Source organism: Rattus rattus, chromosome 15 (assembly GCF_011064425.1).
Source record: "Rattus rattus isolate New Zealand chromosome 15, Rrattus_CSIRO_v1, whole genome shotgun sequence".
Lineage (NCBI taxonomy): Eukaryota > Metazoa > Chordata > Mammalia > Rodentia > Muridae > Rattus > Rattus rattus.
The window spans coordinates 29,101,510-29,114,352 of record NC_046168.1 but is presented as its reverse complement, the minus strand read 5'-3'; the positions used below and the strand labels follow the sequence as shown (position 1 = coordinate 29,114,352).

The 12,843-nt window shown below is 44.5% G+C and overlaps 1 protein-coding gene across 3 annotated transcripts in view; it reads right to left on the bottom strand.

Annotated features, from left to right (window-relative positions):
- Ss18 (SS18 subunit of BAF chromatin remodeling complex) overlaps positions 1 to 12,843 on the bottom strand; it is a 62,168-nt gene that overhangs the window by 37,095 nt on the left and 12,230 nt on the right. For all 3 annotated transcript variants that reach the window (XM_032885557.1, XM_032885559.1, XM_032885558.1), the window contains exon 3: positions 11,614 to 11,698. In XM_032885557.1, the coding sequence (XP_032741448.1) occupies positions 11,614 to 11,698 (85 nt within the window). The remainder of the gene's footprint in view (positions 1 to 11,613; positions 11,699 to 12,843) is intronic.

Here is a 12,843-nt window from a genome sequence, read left to right as displayed (position 1 = left end):
TCTCTCTCTCTCTCTCTCCTCTCTCTCTCTCTCTCTCTCTCTCTCTCTCTCTCTCTCTCTCTCTCTCTCTCATATCCCGGCTGGCATTACATTCTCTGAGCATCCTCTGGCCTCTACTCTAACCTGGGATGTGCCCACATCTACCTCCTCCTGAACTTTCACCCTGGTGTGGCTACTGCTACATCTCTGGCTTAACGGCTGCCTCCTGATTCCTTCAGCCTGCTCTCTTCTGTACAGCCTACAGGGTCCTGTTAGAACAACTCTCAACTTTTAGGAGAAACTCAGCTCCTTAGAATAGCCCGAGAAGCAATCTTCTGTTGACTTGTCTCTCCTTACTCTGTCCCAAGGTCCCCTTCTCAATGACGAGCAGCTTTTACCATGCAGTTCTACCCTGCAGCCACCAGTATCCGCAGCACCTCTCCTGCTCTCCGCCTTCCCTCGCCACAGCCCACCATCTCTCAACACCGACACGGTCTTTCATTGTACTTGCCTTGCCTGATGGAAGACAGATCCAAGAGAGAGGGGATTTCTGGCTGATTTGTTCACTGACACTTCAAAAGCACTAACTGCTACAGCCTGACATATTATAAACTATATTTTCAATTAACTAATGAGCTTGAAGATATCATAGTTTTCCATTAAAATAGAAATCATTATATCAAATTCATTATCTACAAACACAACACTACAAACACAATCCTTAGCTTTCTTATTTGTAGTACAACTGGCATTAATAAAGCTCCCACAAGGAGGCACTAAAATGACACAGAAACCTAAGAATCAAAACCAACAAGAGGAAAAATGTACATTTAACATGGCTAAACTGATAAAAGGTGATACACATAAACAAGAGCCTTGCTAGCCAGCACAGCGGCATGTAGCCTCACCGTGGCACGCTCACCTTACCTTCTGGCCCTAATCAGTCTCTCCAAAGTGAACACACACACACACACACACACACACACACACACACTGAATATATACATGTGTGTACATATATTCATCATATATCATATAGACCACACATCTATCTTAAACAGCTTAGGAAGGGATTCCATCATGACCAGTATTGAATTTCTGCAGGAGTTTGGTATCATCAATTAATTCCCAAAACTGAATCATCTTACCCCTGAGTAGAAAGCTAGTTAAAAAAAAACCTCAGCAACTAACCACGAGACCTGGCTGGGCGGCTTTCCACAGCTAGTGCTCCCACTCAGACTCCCTGGACCCCAAGCCTCAGGGTGTGTGTGTGTGTGTGTGTGTGTGTGTGTGTGTGTGTGTGTGTGTTGGGGGGGCGGGTCTGTGCTTAGTCTACTACCTGGACACTCCCTAGATTTAGTACCAGGTTCCCAATCAACTTACTCATTCTCATTCATGAAAGCAAGTATTTCCTAACAACAGACTGGCAACCCACGTTTATCCAACTCCAACACACGAATTACTGAACAGTCGCTCTTAATCCATTAAACTGAAACTGGACCTACTATTGCAGGCCAGGTTGTCCTGGAACCTGTGATTGTCCTAAGCCAGCCTCCCAAGTGGTGGAGAAACAGGCATCACCACCATAAAGTTTAAAGAAGAGAGCAAACGCATCACCCTTTCGGGGACAGGAATTTTCTAGAATATGCTTCAAAACAAACAAAACAAAGGGCTGAGGACAATGCTTATGGGGAACAAAGATTTTAACATGCGAGCTAAGCTGGCTGCCGCTGACCTTCACCTCCTCAAGCACAGCTCGTGGGTTGCATATGCACATGGTCACACACATGGTCAGCTTTTTATGTGGGTGCTGCGATCCAAAGTCAAATCTTCCCGTGTGTTGGTTTGAATGAAAATGGCCCCCAGAGGCCCATACACTTGAAAGTTTGTTCCAGTTGGTGAGCAGTTTGGAAATAATTAGGTGTGACCTTCCTGGAGGAGGTGTTTCACTGAGTTTTAGGTTTCAAAATTCCATGCCGCCCCAGTTGGTTTTCTCTGCTATGAGCTCTCAGCTACTGTTCCAGCACCTGTCTGCAGCTGCCATGCTCCCGGCCATGGACTCTAGCCCCCTACAACTGTATACCCCAGTAAGCTCTTTTATTAGTTGCCTTGGTTGTAACAGTTTCCATACACTTGGCCCAGGAAGTGGTAATATTAGAAGGTGTGGCCCTGTTGGAGTGGGTGTGTTACTATGGCCGTGGGCTTAAGACCCTCACCCTAGCTGCCTGGAAGTGAATCTTCCACTAGCAGCCTAGGATGAAGATGTAGAACTCTCAGCTGTGCCTGCACCGTGCCTGCCTGGATGCTGCCATGCTCTCACCTTGATGATAATGGAGTGAACCTCTGAACCTGTAAGCCAGCCCCAATTAAATGTTGTCCTTATAAGAGTTGCCTTGGCATTGGTGTCTCTTCAGCAGTAAAACCCTAGGACAGAAGTTGGTCCCAGGGACTGGGGTATTGCTGTGATAGGGCTGACCATGCTTTTGTTTGGAAGAATGTGGATTTGGGACTTTGGATTTGGAAAGCAGTGGAATGCTTTAAATAGGGCTTAATGAACTATCCTAGTAGGAATATGAAAGACTTCTTTGCTGAGTATATTTCAATCATTTGGATCTGGCCCAAGAGGTTTCAGTGAAGAATTTCAATGTGACCTACAAACTGTTCTTGTAGTATTTTGGTGAAGAATGTGGCTACTTTTTGCCCTTGTCTAAAGAGTCTGACTGAGGCTGAGTTGAAGAGACTCAGATTAATCACACTGACAAAGGAAGCCTCAGAAACACCAATCACAGACTTTGTTCTTTGGTTAAGACTCAGGAACTTTCAGCTCTGCCTGCACCAGGCCACCCAACTGCTGCCATGCTCCCACCTTAATAATGGACAGAACCTGTGAACCTGTAAGCCAGCCCCTATTATTGTCCTTGTAAGACCTGCCTTGGTCATGGTGTCTGTTTACAGCAACAGAAAGGAAACTAAGGCACCACTGTGCCACCTCTCCAGGCCCAAGGATGCATACGATTTTACATGGAATCTAACTCATGGCCTTTTGAATATCAGACAATTAAAGGCTCAACCAGCAAGCTACAAGTATACCACACATTAGAGTCTATGTGTGTGGCAGTTAGTCCTGAAGGTCAGCTTGACTGCCTGAGTGGAGTCCAGGAAAAGGGAAAGCACACTTGTGGATGCCTCTGGAATTCTTTCCTGAAACCATCACTTCATGAAATTTCTGATTAAACAACTTTAATCCACTGGCAGAGTTACATTTTGAGTAGGCTGTTGGAAGTAAGGGATTTGGGGGACGAACTAGAAGGAGCTGGTCACTGGGGTCATGCCTATGAAGGGTCTACCTTGGCCCAGCCCCTCCCCGTTGACGGCTTCCTGGTTGCCAGGAGGTGAAATGAATGGCTTCCTTCCATGGCCTTCCTCCACCATGTTCTATATTGCTGGAGCCAGCTGGCCATTAGTCTCCTTTTTCTGAAAAGGCGTTGCCAAAGCAAATCTTTAATCTGTAAGGTTTTTGCTTGGCTATTCTGTCACAGCAGCAAAAATAACTAGCACATTTATATTCATTCTTTATATTATTTTACATCTGTATCAATTTGCTTAAATTACAAAAGTGATGCATTTATACACATGATAATAAGTACAGTTAGGAAATTTAAAATCTTAGTATATACATTTCTTGAAACAAAATAAAAGACTTAAATGAATATATGTTGAATTTTTAAAACTAGGACAGCACCATTGTGTAATTTAAAACATTCTACTATACTCATTATCCTTTATTGTTATACAAACTAACCTTATCCAAGCATAAGAGTCTACTAACCGCTGTATCTACTTGTTTAACCCATCCTCGATGCTGACCCTTGCTTCTGTTTGCTGGCTTTATTAATACAAACAATGCTTCAGGAGCCAGCTCTCTACGAACACGTCTGCGTAGTTGTACAGGTATTAAGAGGTGATGAGGCCGGGGAGCTGACTCAGTTGGTAACGTGTGTACCATACAAACACGAAGACCTGACTCCAGATCTCCAGCACCCACGTATAACTCGGGAGGAGAAAGCGAGTGTCGACAGATAGAGCAGCTCCCTGGAGCTGGCTGGCCCATCACCCTAATCAAAACAGCAAGGACCAGGTTGTATAAAACACCTGCCACAAAAAATAAGACCTAGAACACTTGAGGAAAATGCGGGACGTCAACTTCTGCCCTCCACACACAAGCCCAAACATGCGTTCAATTAGAAAAAAACAATAGGTTATTCATTTCTTACTGTTGGAATACTGAAACACATTTCTAATGAAAGTGAAGGGGACAGTCTTTAGATTCCATTAGAAGGTACTTTCACTATTTTTTTATACCTATGCCAACAACCTCTCCCCCTCTCCAGAAGACACCATACTTTTGTTTCCCTCGAATAGATCTGAAACAAACAAACAAACAAAAAACCCAAACCAAACCAAACCAGCAGCAGGTTGGTAAATGCTGCCCGTGGTATTAGCTTATTACAGCACATGCACAGAGAGGAGCATCCACACACAGGACAGCTCCCTTGTAGACAGAGCGGTCTCTAACTGAGCAGGGCTGGTAACGTCATCTGCTGCCGGAATGCACTTTTAACACACACAGTATTTCTAAAATAGTACATATTGTTCTATATCAAATACATATTTAAGCATAACCATTTAAGGCATGCAAAATTCTTTGGTCTACATTTTTGAAGGAATAAAAATCTTTCTACAGCATCTTCTTTTTATGCTAACAAACAAAACAAAAACCCTTCCCCAGAAGATCAGATAAATATTGATCTTTAATCTGTACTGAATCTAATGTACACTCCTCCCAAGAGTTTGTGGGCAGTGAAGACTGGAAGAGTCAGTCACTCTCAGAACAGAACAGCAGCGCAGGCTGAGGTCAATCTGCAGCGAGCAGCCAACTCCAGAAGAAGCCAGCTGGCGGCTGACAGCCGAGCTTCTGGAAGGACCCCCAACCTGCTGAGCTGTCCTTGGGCTGGAGTGTGCTCCAGGTCCCCAGCTTTGGGAGCTGTCACCCATGCTGGAGTGGGCCTCAGTGATTCAGGTGTTCCGAGTCGTTTCTGCTCCCGTAAGGAACCCCTCCCACTACAGTGCTCTAAGTAACCCCAATAAAACACACTAGTTCACCACAGTGGAGTTTGGTGGACCCCGCTCTTTGATCTGTCATGGGCCCCTTTCTGGGGTGAACAGATGTGTTTGCCGTGTCTCCCCAGAAGTCTGCCGCACAACAGTCACAAACAAGGTCCTTGCTTGTTTTGTCATACTGTCGAATATGCAAATAGTTGTGTCTAGTGGAAGGGATTCTTGTCTCACACTCCTTATTTGGAGTCTCTTATTTGAAATAGTCTCCATCTATTTCTAGGGAGGAAGTGAAGTCAAGTGCACAGGAAAGCAGGAGCACAAATGAATCCGCCCTGAAGAATTGCGTGCACCGAGAAGAAACAACGGAATGCATGTACATTCGTGTCGTGAGCTGAGCCGTCAGAGGAGGTAAAATTAAAAGACTAACGGGAGAGAGCAGAGAGATGGCTCTGTGGTTAAGGCTACTGTTCGTATGGGGCCCGAGTTCAGCTCCCACACTCATGTTAGGAATCCTATAAAGACCCACAACCCCAGACCTAGGCAGTCCTATATCCTCTGTGGACTCCATGGGCAACTGCACTTACACATCCACATATGATAACACGCATAATTTAAAAGAAAGCGAAATCGAAGAACAAATACGTCAGGAAAAATACTGTTTTGTCAACAGATGCTATGCCATGACTTAATATTCATACATAGGGCTCCATTCCATAACTTCAGACAAGAATTTAAGCCTTTCATTTAAAGGCCAAATTAAACAGCAAGATAGAGATGGTGTAGAAAGACAGGGCCAAGTAAAGATTCTGCCACGCGAGCATGAAGTCCAGAACTCACGTGAAAGCTGGATGCGTAGGGTGGGTATCTGTAATCCCAGCTGTACCGTGAGGAGCCCGTAGGCAGAGATGGGAGAGGTCCCCAGAAAGTCACAGGCCAAAGAGCCTAGAGGACTTCCATCCAAGGTTGTCCTTGGTGATGACATATGCACCCTGGCACATACCCACATGCAATGCACAAATGCACACACGGACACAAAAGCAAGTGCAGGCACCATGGCACCAAGTCCTGACCCTGGATTCGCTGCACAACAGCAGAGGGAAGGAGTAGATCAGCAGATGTGACACGGCAACACACACACACACACACACACACACACACACACACACACACACACACACACAGAGCACTGCAAGGTTCAGAATGCTCGACAATACCGTATGTTCTTTTACTTTATTGTACTTATAAAAATAGCTATATTAAATTTTAGTCATGAAGGGCCTTAAATGATGCTCTGTTAGAACTCGCATTGAACCTAAAAACGAAAACTCAATTTTGCTAAAGCTTTTAGAAAACAGAAAAGTCATTAATTATCACCCAACGGCTTTTCAGGATCTTAAATGTAACATCACCTAAAAATCAGAAGCCAGAGAATGAAAGCTGTGTCTAAAATATAGAACTACATCCTCTAAATCAACTTTTACTCATAGACCAGCCTTCCTGTCTTTGCAAACAAGTCACTTACAACTACAGCTACCCTTAATAAAGTTAAAATATAAGGACTCTAAGGGCTAAAGTTGTACTATTTACAACCTGAAAAAAGTGAAAAAAAAGTGAGACAGGTAACTGCCAGCGGCCCTCTTTTAAGACCAAAACGTGCTTGTATGCACTTAGCAAATGACTATCCACTGGATCAACAGATAAATATCCGTCCCCAGCCCTTCACTGAGCAACTGTACCCTGGCCATCCTACTATGACTGCTCCTGCATCCGATGCCTTTTGTCCCAGCAAGGCTCCGGTCGCACTCTGCCTTCACCTCCACCACCACCCTCTCCCTTCACCTCCACCACCACCTTCTCCCTTCACCTCCACCACCTCCCTATCAATTATGTACTGATTCCCTCCTACATGCTAAGCCCAGGGATCTGTATTCAATCGTCATAACAACACTGCATAGAGTTCTTTCCCGGGCTATGTGAGTGAGTCATAACTTAGCTCAAGTGAAGTTGACCCTGCCAGGGCATGCGCGATCTTTCTCTGCCCACCTCACATCCCATGATATCACTGAATGCTTCATTCAGGAAGCATGGAGACACAAGGTCCTCGACCTTCCTGCCCTGAGAGTCAAGCCAGGCCTTCAAAGCACAGTGACAGGATCTCATCCAGACAATGCAGATACTGACAGTGTTAAGTAATTTTACTTTCTGGATGATTCTGAGATGCGACCAAGGTTGAAAATACTAAGACTATGTGATATCCAAGAAGTTTTTCCAATACTGAAACTCTCGACATTATGGACTTCGGATGAACTAGGGCAACAGAAAGACCATTTTCCCCATTAAGAATTAATAATTAAAATTTAAAACATATCACTTATGTTGGTTTCCCATAATTTTAAAAACCATTTAACTGTAAGCTGTATGTGTGAGAGAAGAACAGACAGACAATCTGGGAGAGATGAGACAGAACTTCATGTAGCCCAGGCTAGCCTTGAACTCCAGTATATCCTGTCTCCATCTCCCAAGTGCTGGAGGACAGGTGTACACAACCAAGTCCTGTCTCTAAGGTCCTAAGTTCTCTTATCACAGCCGTCTCCAACCCATCCTCCCTCCTGCATCACTACGAAACAACGCTTTATCTTTTGAATGATGTTTCACTCATTCTCTGAGCTCTCTCTATGGAGTCCCGGGTGGTCTGGTAGACTAGGCTGGCCTTGAACTCCCGCCACCACACCAGGTGTCTGGATGATTTTTAATTACTCAAACCTCTCTGTTGATTCTATTAATGATACGTTCATTTCTATTCTTCCTAAACCCCTACCTCCTTTGTGAACTCAGCTTCCTCACAACCATAAAACAGAACAGACCACTCTATTTTCACCTTTTATGAATGTTAGGTAAAATTTTATTTTGTAATAATTAAATATACCAAATAGCTATGGAGACATAAAATTTATGAAATTTATGGGATGGTGAGTCCAGGTAAATGAATCTGAAATGTCTTTTTCCTATTTTTAACATGTAATAGCAAATTAATACATTAGATGTATTATTAGTTAATAATTAGATATGATAATATATGAATAAATTTTTCTGTACTAGTTGAATTGTAAAGGAAAATGTAAACTTTAAAAACAAATGCAAAGAAAAGCACTTAGAATCTAGCAATAGATGAGATTCTAGGCTAGACATTTACAACACCGAAATTAATTTCTGTGCTCAAATTTACCACATTCACTTCTCATAAAGTATCATTTTTCTTATTCATTCATTTCATGTGTATGAGTGTTTTACCTCCATACATGTATTTGTATGTTGTATATTCCTCCTAGATCGACACATGCCATTCTGCAGGAAGGTCTTTAATAAGCAGGGAAATGAACAACTCAAAACAACTTCAGGAAGCCCCTGAAACTGACCAGATTGACTAAGCCCCGCCCAGCCAGAGTAAGCAATAAAAGCTGCCTAGAAGCTACAAAGACAACTGTAAGACAAGTCACATTGCAAAGAGGACTCGGACCAGATGGGTTGCCTGGAAGAAACAGAAACCAGCCCAGCTGACTGAAATAGATTTAGGACAACTGAGTCACATAGAAATAACACTCTCCAGTCTATGTAAGCAGCCTGCCAAATGCACAATGTGTTCTAGATCCCCAGCTCTGTGAGCTGTCAGCCATGCTAGGGTGGGCTTTGGTGATACAACTGTGTTCGAGTCAGTTCTGCTCCTGCAAGCAACCCCACTGGTTTACCAAGCTGGCCATTGGTGGTATTCAGACTTTGCTGTCATAGTTTCCTATCTGAGTGAGTATCATGTGTATTGTGCCTCCCCTGAAAAATATTTGTCACACAACAATGTACCATACACACCAGGCCTTGTACCCAAGTACACAGGGAGCTTGAAGCCAGTCCAGACTACATGAGAACCTGAGTGTAATAATTACATCATAATAAGGGTGGTGTGTGTGATGGGGTTCTGCGTCCTAGGTCATCCATGTCTGTCAAGATTGACAAAAAGTCACAAGAGACTAGACAAGTAAATTATGCTAAACAAATCAAGATTCCAGCCTGGCAGCGATGGTGCAAGTCTGTAATCCCAGTACTAGGACGCAGAAGCCGGCAGATGACTAAGTTCAAGGCCAGCCTACTCTCAAAAGCAAGTTCCAGGACAACGAGGGACACACAGAGAACTTGTCTCAAACAAACAAACAACCCAGTTATCCAATTACTATCTAGAAAGACTACTTCATCAACCTTTGAGAAGTAAATGTAAGATGCTAGGGGACCTAAGTGCAGATACAGTCCTACAGAAGCGTGTCAGCCATTTGTCACACTCGGCACACTCTTTCACATGAGGAAAAGCAAGACAATTCCATTTTACTTTATGACGCCTACAACAATCAACAAGAAAACAGACATCAGTTAAGATGCAAAAGCCCTGTTAGAGCCAAATACAACAGATATTCTGTACCGTGACCAAGCTGGGCATGCTCACACAAACACCTGTAATCCCAACACCTTGGAAGCAAAAGCAGGATTCTAAGAGTCAAGGCCAGCCTGGGTTACACATAAGTTCCACAACAACCTCAGCTACAATGAGATGTCCTATCTCAAAACAAAACAAAACAAAACAAAACAAAACAAGCCAAGGCCATGACCAAGTGAGTCAGGCACAGCCAAGCTAACTACTAGACAGGAGTGACTGGTCAGCCTGCTGGTATAAAGTGCTACAATGACAGGCTGAAGAAAAGCTCAAGACGGCCTAGCTTAGGTGCAACTCATCAAGATTCACACTTTAATTAGCACACCAGAAGCCAGAGCAGACTTGCTTCTACTCACTTCCATGAAAGGTTCCTATGGAATACTACAGCCAACATCACACTTATCGGTCAGTTACATCTCTCCTTCTGAGATCAGGAGCCAGGGGGTGTCCTGTGATGTCACTTCTAAGAACAGAGGGGTCAGGACTGGCAGGGAACAAATGACAGAACTGTCAATGCAGAAAGCAAAATGCCAAAAGCTGAAGACAATGCCTGGGAAGCAAAGACTCAAACTCCACCACATGTCCGTGCAGATGCTAGCCAGACACTCGAGGAAAAACAAAGACGGGCCAGAGACCCCATTCAGCTTAGAGGCACAAGTCTGGGACTCACAGAAAAGCAGAAAGAACTGGGTTATCCTCTGATCTCCACATGAGTGTTGTGGCACACACGCATGTACACACACACACACACACACACACCCCCTGAAGTACCTAGGACTATGAAAACAGAGCAGTGCTTCAGGAGAGAAAGCCAGAAACATCACTCTTGAGGGGAGGAAGAAGAACTGTGTGATCGGGTGTGACGAGATCATGGAATTTACTTACAAAGACCAACAGAGTAAGGGTCAGACTCAGGTCCACACATACACCAAAACTTGATAAACCAGATGAAAATAGGTAATTTCCAACCATACTGAGAGAGAAGCAGCCACACGGAAGTGAACAGAAGCAAGCCAATTCCTCCCACTGTCTGCAAAATAATCTCAGGGTAATGAAGTTTATGGCAATATCCATCCGAACTATTTCATGTTCAAATCTAAATGTATTAATTATCCCAGCAGGACATAGCTTAAGGTCCTGTTGTCAGGGTTCACATGATCTTGTATACATATTATCAAGTGGTCCACTGCAAACCTGTCGATGAAGACTGGAGACACTAACCACAAAATCAAACTAGTAAACCAGTGAGCATGTTGGGGCACGCCTTTAGGGACAGAGGCAGGTGTGACGTAAACATAGCAAATGTTGGGCTAATCGGGGCTATATAGGGAGATATAATGATTTTACTTTATTGAGACCAAGTAACCATGAAAATCTTGTAAAAACTACGTCCGAGCATTCAAACTGATCTGAGTCCTAATCCCCAAGTAAACAAAAGTGAAAGAAAACACCTGGAAAAGCCACTGCTCCCGTGTCTTGGGCGTAAAGGATGACTATTTTGGTATCTCGGATCGTGAAAGCACATCTCTTCCTGACTTGACCCAACCAGAAACTAGAACCATCTCAAGGCCAAATGAGTCTCCCCTAGGCACTGGTTTGTGCCACTGAGATGTAGGGACACGATCTATCTACAGATTCCGAGACAGAACAGAGTGCGATGGAGGCTGCACAGCGAAGGATTTCATTCTCCTGACAAACAGACGGAGATACGAAAGCACAAACTAGCAGCTGCGGCCAACACCACTCCAGGATCTTGTCTGGCCGAGAAAGCGACGGGAAGAGGTTAGACATTGGAAGACACTGGGAATCTGGTTGACTCTGCTGTGAAGGCTAACAGTCCTGATAGATAAAGACTCAAGTGGAAGTGGTTAACACAAAATGAAATACCCCAGACACATCCCCAAGTTACTTGGTAATTAAAAATAAACCAAACAGGGAGCGTTTTGGGCGAATTCATTCAAACCAGAAAGTAAGACACAAACCCCCGAGACATCACACGGCCCAGGGACACTCGCCCCACACTACTGTACAGTACTTACCGCCGGTAGGAGAGACTGCATATTTTGATTGGAGTCTGCTATGGTAGCAAGGTATACCAGGTTTGTATGCAGTATCTGCTGGTACCTAGTAAAACAAAACAAATACCAGTATTAAAAAAATCTTCCAACCTGCTTACATATACAAACGCACCATAATCATCTTCAGAGCTTAAAGAAAGATGTGCTCCCTGTGTGCCAAGAGCACTTCAACTTTTCTTACTTCCTCTGCAAAGGAACACAACACATTTAAGGAACAGAGCAGAGCGATCTCTCCGTGTGCTACGCATGGAATCTCTATGTGCACGGCTGGGTGTGTGTCAGCCTGACACAGGCAAGGCCCATCAGAGAGCAAGGAGCCTCAGCTGAGGAAAGGCCTCCCTGAGACCCAGCTGTCAGGCATTTCCTCAACTTGTGGCTGGTGCCATCCATGTAAGACTGCAGGCTGGCAAGCCATGGGAAGCAAGCCAGTAAGCAGCACCCTCCTACCTCACCCCACAGCCACTTCATCCACTCCAGGTTCCTGCCCGCCTGAATTCCTGTCCTGATTTCCTTTGGGGATGAACAGCAATGTGGAAGCGTTGGTCACGGTGTTTCATCAAAGCAGGGGAAACCCTGACTGAGACAATGATGCACCAGCTCTTACTTCCCCACTTACCATGGAGGAATCACGGGGTACAGTGCTGAGTTACATAAGATTCCACGGCTGGTCAAGGGATACCCCACATCCAGCATCAGACATAACAGCACAATGAGTCTTACAAGAGTTGGAACGCAGGAATATGCTCGCTGCCCCCACACTTCCCTCTGTTCCTTGTGTTGTTGGGGTCTCATTATACAGCCCTGACCGGCCTGGAACTCACTCTGTGGACCAGGCAAGCCTCAACCTCAGAGATCCACCTGCCCTTGCCTCCCAAGTACTCCTATGTAGAGGCATTTCCCCCTAATTAATTGAATAATAAAGATGACAAAAAAAACAATCACTGGGCAAGGAGGAGGCAGGCTCTCTGGGTCCAATAGAGGAAAAGGGAAGGCAGGAGGAGGGCACTTTATTTTGGACAGAGAGGCAAGAGCAAAGCAGACAAAAATGTAGGGCAGGGCTGGGCTAGAGAGAGGACTGTGCGGTTAAGATCACTGACTGCTCTCTTCCAGAGGTCCTGAGTTCAATTTTATTTTTTAAAAAGAATTACTTATTTTATGTATGTGAGTACAGCTGTCTTCAGACACACCAGA